Genomic DNA, 25,024 nt, shown 5'->3' on the forward strand with positions numbered 1-25,024 from the left:
CAAGAGCTGACAAGTGCGAGAATTATCGCACAATCAGCTTAACAGCTCATGCATCGAAGCTGCTTACACGAATAATATACAGAAGAATGGAAAAGAAAATTGAGAATGCGCTAGGTGACAATCAGTTTGGCTTTAGGAAAAGTAAAGGGACGAGAGAGGCAATTCTGACGTTACGGCTCATAATGGAGGCAAGGCTAAAGAAAAATCAAGACAATTTCACTTTCATAGGATTTGTCAACCTGGAAAAAGCGTTCGACAATATAAAATGGTGCAAGCTGTTCGAGATTCTGAAAAAGTAGGGGTAAGCTATAGGGAGAGATGGGTCATATACAATATGTACAACAACCAAGAGGGAATAATAAGAGTGGACGATCAAGAACGAAGTGCTCGTATTAAGAAGGGTGTAAGACAAGGCTGTAGCCTTTTGCCCCTACTCTTCAATCTGTACATCGAGGAAGCAATGATGGAAATAAAAGAAAGGTTCAGGAGTGGAATAAAAATACAAGGTGAAAGGATATCAATGATACGATTCGCTGATGACATTGATATCCTGAGTGAAAGTGAAGAAGAATTAAATGATCTGCTGAACGGAATGAACAGTCTAATGAGTACACAGTATGGTTTGAGAGTAAATCGGAGAAAGACGAAGGTAATGAGAAAGTAGTAGAAATGAGAACAGCGAGAAACTTAACATCAGGATTGATGGTCATGAAGTCAATGAAGTTAAGGAATTCTGCTACCTAGGCAGTAAAATAACCAATGACAGACGGAGCAAGGAGGACATCAAAAGCAGACTCGCTATGGCAAAAAAGGCATTTATGGTCAAGAGAAGTCTACTAATATCAAATACCGGTCTTAATTTGAGGTTAGAAATTTCTGAGGATGTATGTCTGGAGTACAGCATTGTATGGTAGTGAAACATGGACTGTGGGAAAACCGGAAGAGAAGAGAATCGAAGCATTTGAGATGTGGTGCTATAGACGAATGTTGAAAATTAGGTGGACTGATAAGGTAAGGAATGAGGAGGTTCTACGCAGAATCGGAGAGGAAAGGAATATGTGGAAAACACTGATAAGGAGAAGGGACAGGATGATAGGACATCTGCTAAGACATGAAGGAATGACTTCCATGGTACTACAGGGAGCTGCAGAGGGCAAAAACTGTAGAGGAAGAGAGAGATTGGAATACGTCAAGCAAATAATTGAGGACGTAGGTTGCAAATGCTACTCTGAGATGAAGAGGTTAGCACAGGAAAGGAATTCGTGGCAGGCCGCATCAAACCAGTCAGTAGACTGACGACAAAAAAAAAGGGTGGGTACAACTGGGTTACTATTCCATAGAACATTTTTGTGTTATAGAAATATCTTTGATGTTATGGACTTATTGGGCACTTTGAGATACTCATTCATATCCAACACGTAATAACCAACTTGAAGAATTTTAAAATTGAATATTATGCACATATTCACACATCAAATGAGACAATCACAAGGAGAAATGAAAAAGGACCATAAAATGTTCACGTGGAAACTGGATCTGATGTACACTCAAAAATATACACACATAATACAAAATAGTGACTCAGCTTCATAACAGAAAATTTTGAAGCAATTCAAGGTAAAAAGAAAAAGCAGTGAATCAGGCAGACTTACAGATCTGTATAAGAAGGAAGGGCATACAACAAGATAAATTCTTTAATAGAAAAAATGAGCAGACGGTGGCAGACAGCAAATAGGTAAATCAAATCTACAGATATTTTACATTAAAGCTTCATAATATAAACAAAAAGCGGACCTCGGGGAAGATCAGTTTGGATTCCGTAGAAATGTTGGAACACGTGAGGCAATACTAACCTTACGACTTATCTTAGAAGAAAGATTAAGAAAAGGCAAACCTACGTTTCTAGCATTTGTAGACTTAGAGACAGCTTTTGACAATGTTAACTGGAATACTCTCTTTCAAATTCTGAAGGTGGCAGGGGTAAAATACAGGGAGCGAAAGGCTATTTACAATTTGTACAGAAACCAGGTGGCAGTTATAAGAGTCGAGGGACAGGAAAGGGAAGCGGTGGTTGGGAAGGGAGTAAGACAGGGTTGTAGCCTCTCCCCGATGTTATTCAATCTGTATATTGAGCAAGCAGTAAAGGAAACAAAAGAAAAGTTCGGAATAGGTATTAAAATCCATGGAGAAGAAACAAAAACTTTGAGGTTCGCCGATGACATTGTAATTCTGTCAGAGACAGCAAAGGACTTGGAAGAGCAGTTGAACGGAATGGACAGTGTCTTGAAAGGAGGATATAAGATGAACATCAACAAAAGCAAAACGAGGATAATGGAATGTAGTCAAATTAAATCGGGTGATGCTGAGGGAATTAAATTAGGAAATGAGACACTTAAAGTAGTAAAGGAGTTTTGCTATTTAGGGAGTAAAATAACTGATGATGGTCGAAGCAGAGAGGATATAAAATGTAGACTGGCAATGGCAAGGAAATCGTTTCTGAAGAAGAGAAATTTGTTAACACCGAATATAGATTTGTCAGGAAGTCGTTTCTGAAAGTATTTGTATGGAGTGTAGCCATGTATGGAAGTGAAACATGGACGATAACTAGTTTGGACAAGAAGAGAATAGAAGCTTTCGAAATGTGGTGCTACAGAAGAATGCTGAAGATAAGGTGGGTAGATCACGTAACTAATGAGGAGGTATTGAATAGGATTGGGGAGAAGAGAAGTTTGTGGCACAACTTGACTAGAAGATGGGATCGGTTGGTAGGACATGTTTTGAGGCATCAAGGGATCACAAATTTAGCATTGGAGGGCAGCGTGGAGGGTAAAAATCGTAGAGGGAGACCAAGAGATGAATACACTAAGCAGATTCAGAAGGATGTAGGTTGCAGTAGGTACTGGGAGATGAAGGAGCTTGCACAGGATAGAGTAGCATGGAGAGCTGCATCAAACCAGTCTCAGGACTGAAGACCACAACAACAACAACAATATAAACAACTGCTTTTTCTGTGAACAAGGGTCTTCACCTCTCAGACATGACATACATAGACTGATGACAAAAAATGTGACATGAGCGAGGACTTCATGGAACTGAATGGGGACAGTATGTTAGTAGTATAAATACTTACACTACGCAACTTAATCAGAAATTAAGAAAGAAAAGGAATCCTCCAACTTAAGACCTTTATTGGAAGACTTAACTTCGGCATAGAGTTTGGGTTTGGGGCACAACAGTAGAAATCCAGAGTGCTGAAGATCATGTAGACACGCTGTGTCAGCAGAGATGTATGGCACAACATAAAATATGGCAGTATATACCACCAAAGGAAAACAAGAATAAACATTTATGATAACAATGGAAATTCATGGAAGAAAGAAAACATAGTAAAGGAAATACAACCACTCCCCTACAGCTGATGTGTGTGCACGTGATAGAAACAAGCAACGGAACACTATTTATACTAGGTACAAATAGTTTTCTGTTGCACGTTTATAGTGTCAGACATCAGTTAGCTGTTGGTGAGTGGTTGCCTTTCCTTTCTTTTATGAACAGAAAGGAGATTTATTTGGATGTGAATCCTTAAGCCAATAAAATTAAGAGGTATGAGCACATTTTTGAAATAACTGCTACTATGAGGAACAGAAATATAGATGCCAGGGTTTTTGTCTTGGTAAATAATATCAGTGTTATTTTATCCTTTAACAGAACAATATTTTTTTTCCCAAACTTTCACTGGAGTATTTCCAGATATACAATTTCAGAGCAAATACTACATGGGAAATCAACATGATTTTCTTTAGATTCCAAAAATGAAGGAACAGCGAACATACAAGTGAATATTGAACATCCACGAAGACAAGCACTGCAGTTTGAGAAAAATCTGTAATGGACATTCACAGTAACATTCTTTCAATAGAATACACAACATATTAAATAAGTAGTGACAAGTACCAACTCTCAGTTTCATCATATGAATGATGATACAGTTTGTCCACCCCTAATTTGGACAGCCAAAGATAATACTCGCAACTGTCCCACAATTTCACTAAACAACTAGTCGCAGGAAGCCTATGCAAATATTCACCACTGAATGAGGCACAAGGAAATAAAATCACCTTAAAAATGGGAATGTCAAAGAGGTCTACAAGGAAAGAACAAATATTTTTCCACACAACTGAGCAAAATTTTCAGCTGCTATTAGCTTATTTCAGTATAATAATAAAATGTATATAAAATACCATACCTTATAAGTAGGCTGCACAATGTCTGCATCTCCTTTAGATAGGCAACTGAATATGGCTGCTGGTGGAATGATGCAGTGAATATGAACATTTTATGTCTCTTATTTAAAAAACTGTCCACATTCACAAAACTACTTTTTTGGTATTATATTCAGAATACATAACAATCCACTGTGGAATGATTGTTTAATTAATTTCAAAATTAATCAATAACAATTCATCATTGGAAAAAATCCGCTACAGTAATATTACAAATACAAAATTATGTGCTAAAATACAGGATATGAACAGCATTTCAAAGAAAGAAGCTGCAGATGATGTCCAGAAGACACAAACCTTTGATCTTTTCCTGTGCTTGCTCTTTTTACTCGTACGATCTGCTACTTCGTTTTGATCACCAATAATGCCAGTCAACATATCAATGACGTTGTTAATAGCTGTCAGTCTGTTCTGAATTTCCATCTAAAATAGTAATAAAAGCAAATTTTAATGCAACTGGATGTCAAACAATAAGAGAAACAAAATTGGCAGTACATTAAAGTCAAACATAAAGCAATGTAAAATAATACGTCCCTAACAAACACTATCATACTACTTTTAAATCCCATATGTCATGGGTTTTTTTCCTATTAATAACAGAATGATTTCTACCATCATCTTGAGCAACAGAAGAATACAACAGTTGTGCACTTTTGTCCTCAAAATGAGAAATCGTCTCAGAACCATAAATAACATTGTTTCAAGTTTTCTTGGAATAGCATTAATCAGAGAAAAGAAAACTAATTCACACGTGCCTGCAGGTGCACAAACTATGTACCCCATGTGTGTTCCAGTGTTTGAAGACAGTCTGTCTAACTTTATGTGGATATATGTTTGGCACACCCTTAAGCCCAGGCCTTTGTGAGATCTGGAAAGGGGATTATGCAATGCTAGGTCATACAACAGTTCATATTTTGTTTTTATTCACAGTGGTTTTGCTCTTTTAATTTTGGAACCTATGCCTTTTTATGTAGGTGCTGCTCTGCGAGAGGCTTTCCGGTATCCCTAGGAATTGAAATAATAGTGGTTCAAATAAATGTTCTTAGTTGAATGCAGTATGATAGTACTATTATTGGGGCAAGAGAGGGTCTCCTGTTTTATGCCTTGTACCAGAGATGCACTCTTATACCTAATTAAACCTCTGTTATTCAACTTTTATGGACTCACATTTTATTATGTTTTTGTGTTATGGATTTTTGTGTAAGTCCTGTTTAGCTTTTTTATTGCTAACAATTTGAATAGGCATCATTATTTACGCAGATGCACCAGAACACGGGACATAGACTCCAAAAGTGGGTTTGCTTTCCTTTAAGGAAATTAAAATGGTTACAACTGTAATGGATTTTATCTTTGATGATAACAACTCATGAACTATCTTTGCAATGAAATGGACATATTTTATACACTCAGAAAAAGACTCCACATTAATGCATTAAAATGTGCTGAACTGTTTCATAAAAAGACAATGTCACATTAGAATATGAATAGGGTATTGATGTAACATTTACTTTATGCAAACCACAGTTCACATTCACAATAAGCATGTTTTGTTACAAAAACTTCGTTGACAATACGATGTGTGTAAAAAGAAATTGTTAACTTACACCCACCAAGGACTTTGTTTTTATATTATATTTACTTCCACTTCCAGGTGGATTTAATGCGTAGGTGGTAGGTGAATGTTGAGAGATGTTTCATACTTTATTTATTATCCTTCTCTTGTTTTGAACTTCCTGCAGGCACAGGGAGAATCAAGAGTATTTGCTTAAAATATTCACACTACTTACATTCATGAGAGGTGTGTTTTTGTTGGTTACACACATAAACACCTTAACAGTTGTGATATTTGTGCGTTTTTAATTTACTGTTGATTGGTTGTTAGAGGTAGGCACCAAGCCACAGAGAAGCTATTTTATTTCTAAAAACAACTGTGTTTGGAACACCATATGGTGAGTTTCTCGTAAACTACAAAATGTGGTGAAAATCTGCTGAAAACACTGATATCAGTCAAGTACTGTGTACTGAAACACCATTTAATGCACTCAACAGCACACAGCGCTATGCTACACAATGGAAGTACTGCACAGTTAAAGGGTTAAACAGTAGCAGGAAAGGTACATTGGGTCATTCAATAATCAAGCAGACAAACACATGCCTCAAGCAGGGAAATGAAACATTTAATAAGTGTTAGTTGACAACCTTTGAGTGTTAGTCATTTGCTGAATTAATATTTACATGAATGTAGTGTCTATGATCTTACAATGTCTGTTCAGAAAAGTGAACAGCATTATGGGATCAAGTTTATCCTTTTGGAAAATTGTACAGCCATCAGAAATCTTCTCTCAGATGAACAAAGAGTGCAGCAGTATCTGCATGAACTGTGTGAATTTTTACATGTGGGTGGAAAAGTTTAGAAACTGCCTCAAATGTCTAACCAATGAGCAGCACTCCGTGTATTCGGTAGCAGTACCAATCTCATTGCGGCGAACTGGTATTGATGTACTTATCTGAAAAGACTGATGACTTAGAGGTGAACAAATTGCTCAAAAATGTCCAAATAGTTTTGCCACAACTCATTCCATCATTGATTCAAAACACACTGAATTACCACAAGACTTGTGGAAGATGGGTTCCATGAGAGCTTATCAGTCATCATAAAAAAAGGAGATTTCGCATTTACACTGAGCTCAAAAATCATTTCACGCATTTTAACAGGATTTTAATCTGTGATGAAACCTGGTTACATCATTTTGAGCCAGAGTCCAAATGTCAATGCACGCCTTGGAAATATACTGAATCACCTGTCTAAGAAATTCAGGACAACCATCAGCTGGTAAGGGCATTTTAACTATCTTCTTGAATGCCCACGGTCTGGTTTTCTGGAGGACCAATGTACTGTCAACAGCCTATACTAATCAGGCATGATGAGAACAAAGCAAGCTCATAATGAAGCAGAAATATCAGGGATTGCTGAGCAAAGGTGTGATTCTTGTTTTAAAACAATGCTCAGCCTCATATGGCACAAGTGAAGCTGTAAACTATTGACAAAATGGGTTGGGAGCTTCTGCTTGTATGTCAACCTCCTTGCAGCCCTAATCGTACACCTTTAGATTTTCATCTGTTTCGTGCAATGGAAGGAGCTTTATGTGGCATCAAGTTTGACGGCAATGAAAACATAAAGAAAAAAGAACAAAGTGGTTTCAAGATCAAGGTAAATGATTCTTCACTGTATGGATAAAGACAGTTCGTAAGATGATGGGACAATCACATAGAAGTTGGTGGAAATTATGTGGTAAAACAAACAAAAATTGTAGTAATTTAATAGACCATTTTTGCTGTATAGCAATTTGTCTGTTTAATTACTGAATGGCCCTCAAAGGTAAGACTCAACATGAATCATGACACAACATACATTCCACTGCAATTATACAGGAACAACACAAAGATGTAGCTGTGCAATTTCTCTATAATATCTGTACTTCCAGTACGTTTGTCTAGCAAGGCTTCTGTGAAGTTTAGAATTACGACGTGAATATTGGCAGATTTAATTAAGTGAGTCAAGTTCCAGTAGCTCAATCTTCACTGCCTGCAAAAGGCATAGAGCCAGGTTTGAGTCCTGGTCCAGCACAAACTGCCAGGTTTGAGCCTGGTCCAACACAGAGGTTCAGGGGTTACTACAAAAACTGGTTAGAGCAGACATGCATGTAATAAGGGGAAAGATGTACAGTATCTCCTGATACAGAGGTTAAAACCTTCAGTTAATTAGGGTTTACTACAGAAAGATTACAGTAATCACTTTTGGTTTCATGCTTCCCCTAAAGGAAAATTTCGAAATTACAATGTTAAATGGCAAAGTCGAAGGAAGGAAACTCAGTATTCCATTGACAGCGAGATTTTTCAAGATGACGTACATGCATTGGTGGATAAATAAGGAGAAGGAAATCCTCCACAATCTAATTTGATGAACAATGCAGCAATCTCAAGACATAATTACAGGAAATTTTGTAAACCCCAAATAGGAATGCCCAGGCAGCAATTTGAACCCCTATATTCCCCATTACAGCAGCAAACTGAAGCACGCACTGGGAAATATTATTTGATTAAAATATTTTCAAGTCTGCTTCCACAAAATTTCCATGTATCGAACCAGGCAAACTAAGGCAGAATCGCTACTATTAAGACAATAGTAACAACTGTGTACTGTTCTGTGCCATTTTGTCCCCAGCGAAAAGACAAAGTGGATGATCTCTGAAGTAGGAAGCTAAAGATAGAAATAGCTTTGTTTCAATTATCATTTAGAGCAAATTTTGTTTACATTCACTAACAACATATTTTACATACATACGCCACCATAAATGTAATGAAATAATAGAAGAAGTGGTACTTACATTTTTCTTAGACTTTCATCTTCACAGCCTATAGATGTTTTCTGATGAAGAGACATAATCTGTTACACAAGATGTCGTGCAGCTTCCAGTTACAGTTAAGCGCATTTGTGAAAAACACTGCAAGTGTTTTCTTTTTAACCACCACACCAAGGAATCTACTGCAGCGAAGCAGCAATTCCCAAATTTTCTTGCATACCAAACACAAAAAGCTTTGTTTGCGACAATGTGTACAGAGCAATTTCCAAGATACCATACGTTCATCAGGCCCTTACATTTCAAGAAAACATACACTCATGTTTTACAAGATTCTTCCTTAAGATGGGTTATGTATATATGTTTGAGCACAATGAAGAACATTAACAGATCCAATTGTGATGCTCTAACTGTAAAGAGGGAGTAAGAACATCAACTGAAAACACTACTAGTAAAAAGTGAAAAGCTTCATATTCAAACTGTAACTCGAGATGACTGAAATGCACGCGACTCTTCTCACAATGGGTGTCAATGGTTAATACTGTGCTATTTTTGAGAAAACCCTGCACTTATTCACAAACCTTGAGAACTATATTTGCACAAGATAATACACATTAAAAGTGCCTCCTACAAGTTCAGACAACTGTGTTGAACTACTGTTTGTGACAGATATCCCTTTTGCATTCTGGACCGATTCCGTATAAGATGACATTGGTGATCCACTAACAAAAGCTTTCTACCGACCCAACTACAAATGAAGAAAAAGAATAAATCACCACACGTTGAAACAACTCACCTTTATCATTTGCAAACCTTCACTTTCATTCATCAATAAAATGTTCTGTTTTATCTAGTTCCATGCAAAACATTGCAATTTTGATTACTGGATAGTTGTTGTAGCTTGTACTTCTAGATCCTCAACTGTCTACAAAGGATTTTCTAATTTCTTTGGAAAGTATACAAGCAAGGAAAAGTAAAACTCCTTCTACAAAATTAATTTCTTTAATTTGACTTTGTTCCAAAAGCGATTTTTGGAATTATTACTCTTTCAGCCAGGGAAAATTGAGTTTGCAATTCACATAATATTGCAAATTCCAATAGTTTACAAGAAAGAGCCATTTCGCAAGTAGCACATGATTTTTTAAAATCTTATTTATACACTCAGATGTGTTTTGTCTCTGAAACAAGGCATATGTGAGTCAGCAAAATGACAAATTTCAAACAGATACTTTCAATAAACTTTTTACTTATGGAAACTCTGCACAATTTTCAAATAACAAATTAGGCATTTTACTGTTAGACATTTTACTGACACTCACAGTAGACGCTTGGGTGTACAAACAAAATAAAAAATTTCATGTGCAAGGAGGCATTTACTTGCAAACTATTGCTATTTATATATAGCTGCTATGAAAAATGACCACCACACTTAACTTTTTGACTTAGTTACATTGTGTTTTTAAACTTTCCTCTTGTGAGTACACTGTCTACAGTGTCTAAGCAAGCTGACAATCCATTTTTCTGCACAGAATTTCGAATTTCAGCAACTTACACAGACATCATCTTGTGCAGTAACTAATGCCTTTTTAAAAAAGAGGGCGGGTTGCTAGATAGTGAACATTCCAACCAGTGTAACAGAGTGGGAAAAAGGAAACATCTGCTGAAGAAATATTGTGCAGAAAAAAATGCAATTGTTAAATACGTTTTAAAAATATTACTTCTGAGTAAAATATTCTCTGAACAGACTCGTTTTAGACTGAAACAGTGTTCTGTTATACTTTTGCTTCCACATGCTGTGTGTTGGTTACAAGAAAAAGCCTGAAGACAACATAATAGTAATTAGAAAGAAAATAAATAACTCACTGAAAGCATTTCCTTCAGTGTAGAAAGGACCTACAGTGAAACCTCTTTATAACGTTCCTCCATATAATGTTTTCCTCTATGTTACGTCTGTTTTCTTCGGTCCTGACTAAAAGCCCATTTAAACAATGTTAAATTTTCCTCTTTACTGTGTTTCCTCTATATTACAATTTCCTCCATGTAACGCTCATATTTTTGTAACCCTGTTCAATTATTTACCTCTTTATAATGTTTAAGTGACTGGATGTAGACGCATCGTTTTCTGTTCTGTGGATCACAGTTTGCACTGGCTCGGAAAGCCCGCACTCAGCGTGTTTCATATGTCAGCAGCAGAACCCAGTCACGTGACATGTGACACACAATCTGCTTGTGATCTTTTTGGTGCCATTTCAGTCAATGCTTTGTATTCGTAGTGTACTGTGTGAGCTGAGCAGCAGACAGTTAGTGTGTCTAGTAAGAGTGTGTCTTCGATATAACTTTATTTAAGGTTTCATCAGTGGATATGAGTGAAAAGCGGAAGAACATTTATCTGGAAGAGAAGGTTTCTGTTATTAAAAAAGTGGAGGCATCTCCTGGTGAGTCGTGTGAAGCTAGCGAAGCAATTTGAACTGGCCCCCCTCAACACACAACACTATTACGAGAAACAGATCGTCGATAATGGAAGGGTTTGACAAATGTGGAAATTCGAAACGTATGCGTTTGAAACCATCGATTTGATTTGCAAGACTTTCAGGAATTAATAGGCAGTGATTCTGTCACTTTTGAGGACTTTGTGGCTGTGGATGACAATATGGCAACCATAGGAGTACAAAGTATTGAGGACTGGCTCATATTCTATAATTGGGTCAACTGAAGAACAGGATACCACCTGTCAGCTTTGGACAATGATGTCATATCTTAAGAATCTGTTATAACTTTTTACAGTACAAACTGATCCATTTACTTTCAGCCATCCACCTACCAGGCCCCATGTTTTAATTACAAAAAACTAATCATTTGATACATTGATCATTTGCAATGAGTATCATATTACAGTGTTATGAAAATTTAAAATGTCATCTATGGCACCATTTGTCAAAGCTGATTAGTGGTATCCCGATCTTCAGTAATGCCCTATAATTATTATTTGGAAGCCTTCCTCTTTATAGTGTTTTCCTCTATACAGTGTTCAGAATTTGTGGTCCCTTGAAAAACGTTATATAGAGGTTTCACTGTATAGTAATTTGCTAAAACAACTTTTATTGCAGGAGTACTGCTGATGAAGCTTTCCATCTGGTTGGACAACGTTTTAAAAGTATTATGGCACATTTCTGTCAGTTAAAAAATAAATATTTGTCCATATATTTCTCAACAAGCCTGAACTGTTCACAACAGCCAACGGCTTTGAGTTTTATTGGCCACTACTTATGCGTATAATTAGATTTCTAGCACATCAAAACTGGAAGAAAAAAATGGGAGGCTTCTCTAAAGTCCAACAACCTGAATTATGGAAACCGTTAACACTGCAAAAGCAGTTTCACAACTTTGGGGTTTGTGACTTATCTGTTTTGGATCCAAAGAGAAACAGCAAATTTGTTGTATTAATACGTAGATATTTGACATAAGCTGCTGTTTTTATGGTAGCTCACTTTATTGGACTAGTTTCAGCTTTTGCCCATCATCAGTAGTATCTATATTATGTGAGACAAATATTTCTTAAAATACTATAAACTATGAATAAAGTAATTTATGTCTCTGTGGTTTCCTGTATTATTGTAATATGACTTGCCTTATACATTTGCCAACAGAACAAATAAACGTGTTTTATGCTACAGAATACAAGTGTAATTTTTGACAAAGTTTTTGTTTTTTAGATAACTCCGTTTGTTTAAAATAATGTCAGGTTGTTTCATTATTACATGAAAATTTCTATCTCCTCCAAAATATTTAGCAAGCTAAACAATCCAAAAACAAAAAGTTAATTGTCAATTTCGTCAGCATTCTTTAGCACACAACACATTCCTTTGTCCTCCTAGAAGAGATAATACAAATTAGGAATAACATTATATTATAATCTATGGTATATAACAACAATAATCTTTGCACGTACAGCAATTGCCACTGATAACTACATATACTCACAAAAAATTCTTACACTTAATTCAAATACTTGTGTATATATAAACATACAATCACATTATATATTTCAAAACATCCTCTTTGCCTATGCTAAAAAACAGTACACAAAAGGGAAAATACAATAATCATTTAACAAACATACTAATAAAACACTATTAATAACATACTATAAGGAATATTTCAAACGATGGAAAATCCTGGATGGATAATGACAGTATTATGAAAAGGATAGTTGCTGCTCACCATATAGCAGAGATGCTGTGTCGCATATATGCACAGCAAAAAGACCGCCAAACAAGTAAACTTTCGGCCAAGAAGGTCTTCATCGGAATACGCATACGTGTGTGTGTGTGTGTGTGTGTGTGTGTGTGTGTGTGTGTGTGAGCGCGCGTGCGCGCGCGCGCATATGTTGTCTAATTCTGATGAAGGCCTTTTTTGGCCGAAAGATTATTTGTTTGACAGTCTTTTTGTTATGGCTGTCTGTGACTCAGCATCTCTGCTATATGGTGAGTAGCAACTATCATTTCCATAATATTATAAAAAATATTTATCGTTTGTCGTAGAATTACTGCTGATGAAAGGTGAGCGTACAAAACTAGTGTGATAAAATAATACTACCACCAAAAAGCAGCTTTCTTCAAACACACAATTATTAATATGACAAACCCGCTAGTTCTTCAAGCTGAAGAGTACTACATGTACAAGACAAATGGAAATGTTTACGAGTATGGCTCCACCTAGAGTAAGAAAAGACCACAAAACTATAGATTTCAAGTTCAATCCAGTCAGTCACAGGACAATTTTTTTTTTTTCTGTCTGTAATTGTTTGATTCGTCTCTGGCCATGCATCGTTAATATAAAAAAATGAAAAGTTGTGCTGTAGTTCATGAAACATCTTAAATTGTAGGTCCCCCTAAAATTGGCTGGTTATGTCAGTTCCCAGCCCAGAGGAGAGAAACTACCGTGGTGTCCAAACCAACTTCAAACCTTCACGCTGAGGGAAATTTTAGGATAACAAGAATAGAATGTCAGTGTGGGACTAATGGGTTGGAAAGAGAGATTAATTCAGCACCCAGCCATTTTACTGCTTTATAAATGTGGTCAAGCAGTAATGTCCCAATTACAAATTTTAATAACAGAGTATGAGAGCAGTTAATAAACACGCTGTACCATTTATCTTTACTGCCCCAAATAAATTTCTGCCCAGAAACAAAATGAAAAATGTATCGAACATAGGGTGTTTAGCTACCAGGGACATTAATTGTCAGGAATATGTGAATAGCAGTACGTCTTTCCTACATGGCAACCTGTACATTTTATTCACTTCCTCTCCTTGAGACCTATGTAACATTCATGTAAACATAAAATTATTGGAAAATTAACACAAAACTGACTTTGACTCTTCTATACTAGCACTCAGTGCAGTGGTACCCAGGGTAATTTAATTCGTCCATCAATTAGAGCTGACAGTAAACAAATGGAAAAACCAGGAAAATGTTACTGGTAATTTCGTCAGTCTTCTACCTTCTCTTTGCAGGTGTACATTTGACTACCATAAACCTTCGACTGAAGAAGGCTGACTCAATGAGCAATTCGCATTTTCCTTGCATTTCCATTTCTTTACTGTCAACTCTAGCAAGTGAATGAGTTACTTTAACTACACTTGTGTTTGTACAGGACAGTGAAAGCCAACTTTATGTCAAATTTCTAGTAACATCAAGTGTATGCGAGTTGCACACTGTGATATGGTTTTCAACAGCTCTTGAGGCAAGGAGCTGGAATATGGAATAAATAATATAGCATGTTGTTTAAAAAAGACATACTACTGTACAAATGTTCATAATGAACAAAGTTACAATAAAGGAAATCATGATAGTTAATGTCATATGGGAACTAAACAACAACTCAGTGTGCATGCATGCTCTCTCTGAGTATTTAGGAGAAACCGTAGCCATAGCTGTAGCCCTTTGTGTGTGTGTGTGTGTGTGTGTGTGTGGGGGGGGGGGGGGGGGGGGGGCGCGCGCGCGCTTGAGTGCGTGTGTTTTCTCTGTATCTGACAAATATAGACAAAACACACACACACACACACACACACACACACACACACACACACACACACACACACACACACAAAGTTAATACCTGTATATCAAAGACTAGTGGAGTTGGGAGACTGTACTGGTCTTTGTTTATGAGCTCCTGGTCCCTATTCATCAGGGTGAAAACAGATAAATATTTTTAACCCTTTTGCTGCTACAGACATGTACTCTGCATTCTGTGCTGAGACAGCTTTTGTTATGGCTGTACTGCTTGCCAAATCTGGTGCCTATGCTGAGAGACCCTGTTCCAGCTGAGATGAAACACTTATCACCCGATTTTCGAAAACTATTATTGAAAAACTTTTATTTTCTCGCATTTTACGGTCTGATATCTTCATTTGATAAAGAACTGAATTCCTTTTTGCTATCCATCATACTTACTGTTGTGCATCAAATTAGGTAAAATATTGCAGGAAATTTTAAAGAGTTTGCAGAAGTAACAATGCCTTGTGTTAGCTTTGCATACGGTTGACTTTAGCCCATACACAGCAGTAAATGGCATGTTTGTAGGATACCGAAATTTTATTTAAAATTGAGAGCAGAACGATATCTCATTTCAGCCTTCAATTATTGGGTTTTACATCCAGAGGATCATCCCGCCTGATGCACCCATTCATGTCCTCGTGCTCTGCACGTCATATGGTCTTAAAACTTGTCATATCTCATAAACGACTCAAGATGACAAGGTTTTTTTGAAAATGATAGCATACAAGTAACTCGTCCACAGCAGTGAGAGGTCTGTGGCTCAGGACACATACAGCCGTCCATAACACTGCACGAAAATGCAAGCGGCATGCACAGACATATCCAGAGCACATGGAAAACAGCATATCAGGATCTGTATACACATCCACAGCAGCGAAAGGGTTAATGAAAAAAGCGTTTCGAGACAAAAAAGTTAGTCCTACTCTACATTAAGTGGTCTTTATGACACAACTGGTTCTGCTGATTGCAAAATTAATAATGATACTAAAATAATAATACAATAGCTTAAATTTGTGAAACTTAAGTAAATGCAGGACAGTTAAAAAAATAAATAAAAAATTAAAGAAAATATTTAATTTTCTTTAGTAATAACCAGTTAACCAATGCTATCCACATTTGATACTTCGAAGCCACCGCCATTTTAGCCAAAAGTGTTGGCTGACTATATCAGAACTTGGGAATGCCATAACTGGTGATGGCCAACTCGTCACCCACAACTTTTGGTCAGCAAGTTACCTGCAGCTTGGTGTTCTCACGCAGAAAACGCTTGTTATCGCGTGAATCTTCTCTCACTAACTCTTCTTCCTGCTCTTTGAGGACGTTCAGCTCTCGCACGAGGGCTGCAGCTTTACGTACATATTCGTCTCTCTGGAGGGCGAGTGTCTGCTTCTGCTGAAGTAACTCATTCTGAATGGCAGCTGCAACAACACCTCTATTATTTCTTTTTGAGCTACGAGAAGGTGCTACATGACAACAGAAACAATTATATAAAGTAATGTGACTTTTCTTTTTAGTAAAATTTTCACCATTTGACTGTGTGTTTTAATACCCATTTATTTCACAATATAATGATTTCACATCTACAGCCATTATCAAGAGCAAAAGTGAACTGAAAATCAACAAAGTATACGGATCATACAGTGCAGGACGTAATGTGAAGAACATAAAAGTTACTCAGTATGTAAAGAGCATAACTTAATATCACAAAATATCCGACAAGCCTGAATAACACATCACCGATCAAGTGTTTCAACACATACGGTCATTGAATTACAGACTAGAAGTAAAGATTCAAAAATAGTGCAACTGGTGTTTCGAACAGCAAACAAACTTTAATAACATACTGTATTGGCTGCTGCACACAATGTCAACCACATTTTTCCGTTTTTTGATCTTTGCTTGTATCCTGTAATGCGGCGACTGGTCTGTATGACCAGATATATGTTGTAACACTTCAACAACGACAGGTTATTCAGACATGTTGGACATTTTGTGATATGTAAGCAATGCTCTTTAAGGAAGTAGTAACTTTTATGTTGTCCGTATTGTGCACTACATTTTATGCTCTGTGCATTTTATTGATTTTCATTTCACCTTTGTACTTTAGAACTACTAAAAAGCTAAAATTGCAACAGTGTGAAATAAATGAACGTTGAAACATACAGTCAAATGATGGAAATTTCAATCTACAAGTACTAGATGACTGTGGTCCCCAACAAAGGAAAAATCAGTAACATGACAGTTTGGAGAATGAGGGAAGGGAGGAAACTCTAGCTGTAACCTCAAAAACAGCATTTCCTCGAAAGTGAAATGAAAGACTGAAGCTGAGGCAGAAAACAGTAAAACTGAAAATAAAATAGTACAGATTAAACTTTAGGAGACTTCATCTTCTGTTTTAAAATGGGCAAAAGCACCAAATATGAGTTGTGGTGCTTTTGATGACACCATAAAAGTTCTCCTACTCACTTTACAGCGTTACTATGAGAGACATGAGAGTTATTTCATGTGTTCATTCCTTTTTTAACTTATTTTACAAAAAATTTCACTCTGTACTACTACTGATATGTACTTGCATCTTACCTTCTTTTTTGGCATCATCACTCTTTTGATTCGTGACAGACACGGAGTGTGAACCTGTAAATCAAATGTCAGTTATTAAACAACGGAAACTCCAGGTATGACAGTCAACAATGTAGGAAAAGGTAGATTGGTACTTACCATAAAGCAGACACCTTAAGTTGCAGACAACCACAATTAAAACATGCTTACATAAGCTTTCAGTCACAGCCTTCATCAACAAAACGGAAACACACACTCGAGCAAGCACACCTCATGCACACACGACAGCCGACTCCCCACCCGTACACTACTATCCCTTCGACTTCCCTGCCTCCTCCAGATTGCTGCTTGCATCCCCTGTGATAGCTGCATTCCAGTCCCAGATGCTGCAGTTGGCTGTCATGTGTGCATGAGGTATACTTGCTTGAGAATATGAATGATGTGTTTTTCGCTTTTGCTGATGAAAGCTGTGGCCGAAAGCCTTATGTAAGAGTCTGTTAACTGCGTGTATCTGCAACTTAATGTGTCAGCTTTACAGTAAGTAGCACTCTATCTTTTCCCACAATGTTACATTTCAGTTATTACTTAAACTGCACAAGAGAAAATCGAATGTGAAATATCAGAAGTGAAAACAACTTTACAATCTTTAGAAGTGAAAACAACGTTACAATCTTTCACACAATGGTATATTAAGAGCATACGCATTTGAAACAGCCCGAAAACAGAAGCAAAGAATTTCTAAAATGAAAGAATAATAATAAAGCTGCAGACATATACAACAGTGATGTTCGTCAGCTTCTAAACTCGCATATTTACATCTAGGGAAGTACATTTTTTATCACTTTCTTTTTATAACAAAACAATTTTGGTTTTTGGTTCCCTGTAAAACAAAGAGCAAAAAAGGGAAAGTTATTCAGTGTCCTTTTTAAAAACAGACATTAAAAGAACAATCTTAAAAGTAACTATCTCCATCATTCTCTCCTCCCTCATGCAATAACAATCAATGTCCTTGTCAAATTTCAATACAAACTGCTAGCCGGATTTATCTGAAACACTATCTATGAAGCCACAATGCGCAATCTCCAGTCCCGGGTAGAAACATTCACTATGCCTCACGCAATATATGTACTATAACAGATGAAAGATAAATTATGTGCATTTTACACGCACGCGCCCCCCCCCCCCCCCCCCCCCCCACACACACACACACACACACACACACAGAGAGAGAGAGAGAGAGAGAGAGAGAGAGAGAGAGAGAGAGAGAGAGAGAGAGAGAGAGAGATAAACCATTTTTCTTTACTGCCTGTTTTAATGAGTACTATAGTTGGAACAAGGGAAGATCAGAAAAGGATGACTGTACACAGGGTATGCATATTAGCACACAATACACCAATTATTATGATTATGATTATTATTCTATAGCAAAAAAGGTATGTAGAAACAAGCAACCAGTACCGAAGTGAAAAAAGAAAGAAAGAAAGAAAATACATGCCATAGATTATCAGTTCCTATTAATACAAAAGCGGCAGAGTAAGTCTCATGTCAAAATCATTTCTGATACCTCTAATTACTAAAGCATTTAGTATTTTTATAGCAAGACTGTGCTCCTCCACACTGGTTCACTGAAGTGAGAGACAAGCGAAAGTTATTCTCTGGACATAGGTAGGAATGATCATCAAAATAAAATGAGAGAAATCAGAGCTCGAACAGAAAGGTTTAGGTGTTGGTTTTTCCCACGCGCTGTTCAGGAGTGGAATGGTAGGGAGATAGTATGATTGTGGTTTGATGAACCCTCTGCCAAGCACTTAAATGTGAATTGCAGAGTAATCATGTAGATGTAGTACAGCTGGCCAGTTTCCTGGCCTTGTAAGCACCCTTTGTATTTATTCATTTTAATTTGAGGATAGAGAGGCAAAATTTATCAAACTTTGGTCAAAGACTCTTAGAATCCTATTATTAGAAGGATTGGTAAAATTAACTTCGTTGATTATTCATCTCATACTGAAACTGGAAGAGTTAGAACACAGCTGTGGTACAAGGGATCCAAATACTGAAGTGAGACGAAGATAAAGTATTTCATTTTTGTGTTAGTGCATCAAAGGAACTACAAGTGGAATTCAAAATTACAATTAACACATTTAAAAAAGTGTTGTCAGGTACATATTTAGAGCCCTATATTGAAATTCCTGTGCCACTGCGCAGTAGTATGCCACTAGAGGAAGCAAAACAAAATGGTGCAGCATACTGACATAGTGGGTGATTCGTTTTCTGCATTCGAAGAGGAACAGCACTGCAAAAATCTTCACTGAGTCGGTGAAGGTATATGGCAACAGTGCAATGCCATGCAGTACAAGTGGTGCAGATGCTTCCAGCATGCTCAAACAACTCCAAATGACAACTAACTGAGTGGGAGGCTGTATTCTGTGAGAACTGGGAATCTCAAGGCCAGTGGAGGCCACGATGCTTGAAGATCAGCACATCACAATCGAGGTGATAGTGGAAAAGTGGAAATTAGCCACAGATCAGTTCTGAACATTTCACACAACATTTTCAACATTACAAAGGTCGCTGTCCTTTCGGTTCCACGAGTGCCCGTGGCCGTTCGAAAAGCCGACCGAACTGAGGTGGCAGCGGAAATGCTGCTGCTGGGTCAAGCCAATCCGGATGACTTTTTTTAGTTTCCTAATCACTATGGACAAGTGCTAGACAAACTTCTATGATGCTCATACAAAACAGCATAATGAGCAGTGAAAACGTGGATACACCACAGCGAAAACGGAATCACACAAAATGATGCTGAGAGTATTTGACACTCTAATTGTATGTTGCTAACAAATTAAAGAAGTAGTCACACAGTTTGTGCATTCGAATGTCGACATTGTGTGAGCTGAGTTTCTGGTGTCAAAGCATGTAAAAAAACATGATGGGGAATCTTTCTGAACGTGTAGAGCAATAGGCTACTGAACATGGTACACATTCTGAACATGCATCTGATGAGATGGAAGAATGCCACCCACATCACAAGCAAGTCATCTCTTTTTGGTTCAGTCAGGAGACAACATAGTAGCTTTCGTCTTAAGCCCACATTTGGTGGGTTTTGTATGATAACTTAAGTCCTATGAATATACATTAGCGGAAATCAGTATAAAGGAATTGGTTGCACAAAAATTAACATTGTCAGTTGGAAGAGTTCTGCATAATGTGTATGCAATAGTATGAAATCTAGTATACTGACAAATGCAGTCAAACGGCTTTGTACTTGAGGTCAATAGTACATTATATAACAAGAAATTTATGACTCAGGTGGTAAAGGGTGGAACTCAGTATAAAGGCAGTCTGCCATGTGTAGTGTTAGCATGTACATATGCGTCTTTATTGCAGAAAGGAAAAAGTCACAATTAGTTCAAAAAATGGTTCAAATGGCTCTGAGCACTATGGGGCTTAACATCTGAGGTCACCAGTCCCCTAGAACTTAGAACTACTTAAACCTAACTAACCTAAGGACATCACACACATCCATACCCGAGGCAGGATTCGAACCTGCGACTGTAGCAGTTGCTCAGTTCCAGACTGAAGTGCCTAGAACTGCTCGGCCACCATGGCCAGCAGTCACCATTAGTGAAAGCATATGTTGTGTACATAAACTATGACTGTGACAATGCCATGTGGAAAACAGTTTTCATGTGATGAAAATGCAAAAACCGGCACCAACAAGGAAATAAGACACTAATTGTCAAATTGATAAGAAACTGAGTTGCACAATTATGGTGATTAATAATTTCATTAGACTCGGTGCACAATATGGACAAAATGGAAAATGTGGGCAATGTAGAATATTACTTGAGGCATAGATAGGGTTACTTTTGCACAAAGCAAGGGCCACAAACCATTATTATTCTCAAATTGTTGCTGGTTTACAGTTGCCAGTAACTGCATTACTTGTGTGACAAATTCTGTCACATGACAAACATCTAGCATTCAAGAAATGACTGCAGTAACACACATTAACACACAAACATCAACAGGCTAGATTGGAGTTTGCTAAAAAACGTACATCATGGACTTCAAAATGGGATAAAGTGATCTCCGGTGATAAGAAGTGGTTTAACTTAGATGGCCAGGATGGATTTCAATGTTAATGGCACAATCTGAGAACAGAGAATGAGCAGAAATTTTTAAAGGTGGCAGTGTTATGATTTGGGCAGCCTTCTGTGTCAAAGGTATCGCTTGAATGAACATTAGAATGAACTCTAAAATCTACACTGAAATGCTAGAGACAGAACTGAATAGAATGTGTGAGGATCTAGAGGATAAAAGTCTAATGTTTCAATAAGATATCATAACTGTGTATGTTTCTGCTATAACCAAAAGGTGGTATGAAGATAAACATATGGATGTCTTACCCTGGCCTTCACTTAGCCCAGATTTGAACCTCAAGGAAAACCTTTGAGGAATACTTGCAAGACGTGTTTATACGAATGGAAAGCAATTTGAGGTCATACATAAGCTGAAAAGAGTGATATGAGAAGAGTGGGAATCAACATCACTGCAAGAACTATTAAACCTAAAAAATTAATGCTGAAGAGATTTTTTGAGGTATTTATGAAGAATGTAGGTCAGACAAAGTATTAACAATGCAATAACTCAACAGGACAGTGAGTGTCTTCATACCAACTTCCACACACGAAATGCAAATGCCTTTTTTGGTTACTCGTACTATAAAAGAAATTACATAATTACATCATGATTGTTCATGCTTTATATGTATCTATAACTTGCTACATGCTACATGTTTGCTTCAGACTTTGTACTATTACTTTTGTGGAACCCTGCCTTTATACTAATTTCAACTACAATATGGCATTTCAAAACACCAGCAAATTACTCTGTGGAGAACCCATCATTTATCGGTATGATCTGTTGAAATAAAATGATGGAGAACATCACATTGGTGGTTGTGACTTGCGTGTTATGAAAGTACACCACTTAGAGGCACCGTGAAGATCCGTATAAAACTTTTTTTTTTTTTTTTTTTTTTGTACGATTTGTTGGAATTAAATGTCAGTTAATAAAACTGTCTGTAAATGAAGCCTTCAGAAGACAGTAATGCACAAAGTTGGTCGATACAGAAGTTCTGCTTCGGGTAATGAATAGAGATGCTGAGTTACAAAATGGGGCATGATGTGGTGCACATTCGCATTACACTACATCCAAATTATTTTCACTTGCCTTTGAGTTTTCTAATATGTCTGAGGCTCTCTTACTAATTTAAAACAAGTATATTCTATAAAACTTCAAGTAATGTAAATAAAAGTGTGCTCTTCAGAGGGGCGTTTCTTTGATTGACTTCATCTACAGCAGAGGTTGCACTACTTGCAGTAAAATCTGTAGTATTTTCTTGTTTAGTCTTGTATTTCACATGTTCTACAAATTCTGGTACTGAATAGAAACAGTGATCAAATATGAATGTCTTTAGAGTTTTATGAAAAGTGACAATGATGAAATAATTTTCATCTTATATGGAAGGCTATTGTAAATTTCTATCATGATTTTTGTAATGGAACTTTAATAAGCTGATGTTCTTACTTACTGTATATGGAACTTTCATTTTTTGCCTCATAAGATGATCACGGGTAATGAAGCTAATTTTAAGTATGCTATGGACAGAACAACACAGCTAGCATACGGACAAGTGAGAAAATATCCATTTTAACCCATTGGCATACTACATTGAAGAGCCAAAGAAACTGGTCCACCTGCCTAATATCGTATAGGGGCCCTGTGAGCATGCAGAAGTGCCGCAACAGGGCATGGCATGGACTCCATTAATATCTGAAGTAGTGCTGGAGAGAGCTGACACCATGAATCCTGAAAGGCTGTCCATAAATCTGTTAAGAGTACAAGGGGGTAGAGATCTCTTCTGAATAGCACGTTGCAAGGCATCCCAGATATGCTCAATAATGTTCATGTCTGGGGAGTTTGGTAGCCAGACGAAGTGTTTAAACTCAAAAGAATGTTCCTGGAGCCACTCCGTAGCAGTTCTGGACGTGTGGAGTGTCGCATTGTCCTGCTGGAATTGCTCAAGTCTGTTGGAATGACAATGGACGTGAATGGATGCATGTGATCAGACAGGATTGTTACAAATGTGTCACCTGTCAGAGTTATATCTAGACGTATCAGGGGTCCCAAATCATTCCAACTGCACATGTCCCACACCAGCCTCCACCAGTCTGAACAGTCCCCTGCTGACATGCAAGGTCCACGGATTCATGAGGTTGTCTCCATACTCGTAAACGTCCATCCACTTGATACAATTTGAAACGAGACTCATCCGACCAGGCAACATGTTTCCAGTCATCAATAGTGCAATACTGGTGTTGACAGGCCCAGGCAAGTTGTAAGGCTTTGTGTCATGCAGTCATCAAGGGTACACGAGCGTGCCTTTGGCTCCAAAAGCCCATACCGATGACGTTTTGTTGAATGGTTAACTCGCTGACACGTGTTTATGGCCTAGCATTGAAATATGGAGCAATTTGTTGGAATATGGAGCAATTTGCAGAAGGGTTGCACTTCTATCATGCTGAATGATTCTCTTCAGTAGTCGTTGGTCCTGTTCTTGCAAGATCTTTTTTCAGCTGCAGCGATGTGGGGATTTGATGTTTTACCAGATTCCTGATATTCATGGTATACTCTTGAAATGGTCGTACGGGGAAAATCCCCAATTCAACGCTACCTCAAAGGTGCTGTGTCCCTCTGCTTGTGCACCGACTATAACATCACATTCAAACTCACTTAAATCTTGATAACCCAGCATTGTAGCAGCAGTAACCAATCAAACAACTATGCCAGACGCTTTTTGTCTTATATTGTCGTTGCTGACTGCAGGGCCATATTCTGTCTGTTTACATATCTCTGTGTTTGAATACACATGCCAATAGCAGTTTCTTTGGCACTTCAGTGTGTTTCTTTGTTAAAATTTTCACACAGCCGTACACATCTTTCTGACAACTTTTGTGCTCATACTGAATGCTATTTTACAGTGGTCATTTTATTCTATATGGACATCATATTACACGGTGTTCCATTCGAAAGTGGCCCCACAAACATACATTTGCTTAATTTACATTTACAGGCTTTGCATAAAACACATCATACATTGTTCATGAGGAAATAAAGCTGAATCACAGAAGGTGTTGGAAGTGATCGCCCTCAACTTGTAAACACAATTGAACACGATGCTGCAGATTCTCAACTGTTGCTGCCAGAACCTCTGGCGTCACTGCCTGGATTTCATGGATGATATTCTCTCATAAATCTTCCAAGTTTTGTGTTTTGTTCCTGTACGCCTTGCCTTCTAGTCCACTCTGGATGAAAAAGTCAGGCGGTGTTATATCAGGTGACCTTGGGGGCAGCAGTCCTTCGAAAATCAGTCCACCAGGGGAAAATGATTCAACCTCAGCCACAGTCGCTCGAGACATGTGGCATGTTAGACCATCCTGTTGGTACCAGCCAAGTAAGTTCATCATCATCCAACTGGTTCAGAAATTCGTGCAAATGGTTCACAAATTCCTGAAGCATTTCGATGGAAACTGCACTTGTCACAGTAAGGGGGGGGGGGGGGGGGGGGGAAACGCCTGATGATGTGACGTGATGCTACTGGACAGAACACACCAATCTTTTTTGAATGCGGGGGTTGCTCAACCAGTGCATGTGGATTTTTATTACACCACACATGTGTATTCTGGGAGTTTACACA

At 37.6% G+C, this 25,024-nt stretch overlaps 1 protein-coding gene across 4 annotated transcripts in view; it reads right to left on the bottom strand.

The window, feature by feature from the left end:
• LOC126210577 (zinc finger matrin-type protein CG9776-like) overlaps positions 1–25,024 on the bottom strand; it is a 268,553-nt gene that overhangs the window by 147,558 nt on the left and 95,971 nt on the right. For all 4 annotated transcript variants that reach the window (XM_049939841.1, XM_049939842.1, XM_049939843.1 and 1 more), the window contains 3 exons: positions 17,287–17,340; positions 15,943–16,124; positions 4,581–4,706 (listed from right to left, as the gene is read on the bottom strand). In XM_049939841.1, the coding sequence (XP_049795798.1) occupies positions 4,581–4,706; positions 15,943–16,124; positions 17,287–17,340 (362 nt within the window). The remainder of the gene's footprint in view (positions 1–4,580; positions 4,707–15,942; positions 16,125–17,286; positions 17,341–25,024) is intronic.

Source organism: Schistocerca nitens, chromosome 10, assembly GCF_023898315.1.
Source record: "Schistocerca nitens isolate TAMUIC-IGC-003100 chromosome 10, iqSchNite1.1, whole genome shotgun sequence".
Taxonomy (NCBI): domain Eukaryota; kingdom Metazoa; phylum Arthropoda; class Insecta; order Orthoptera; family Acrididae; genus Schistocerca; species Schistocerca nitens.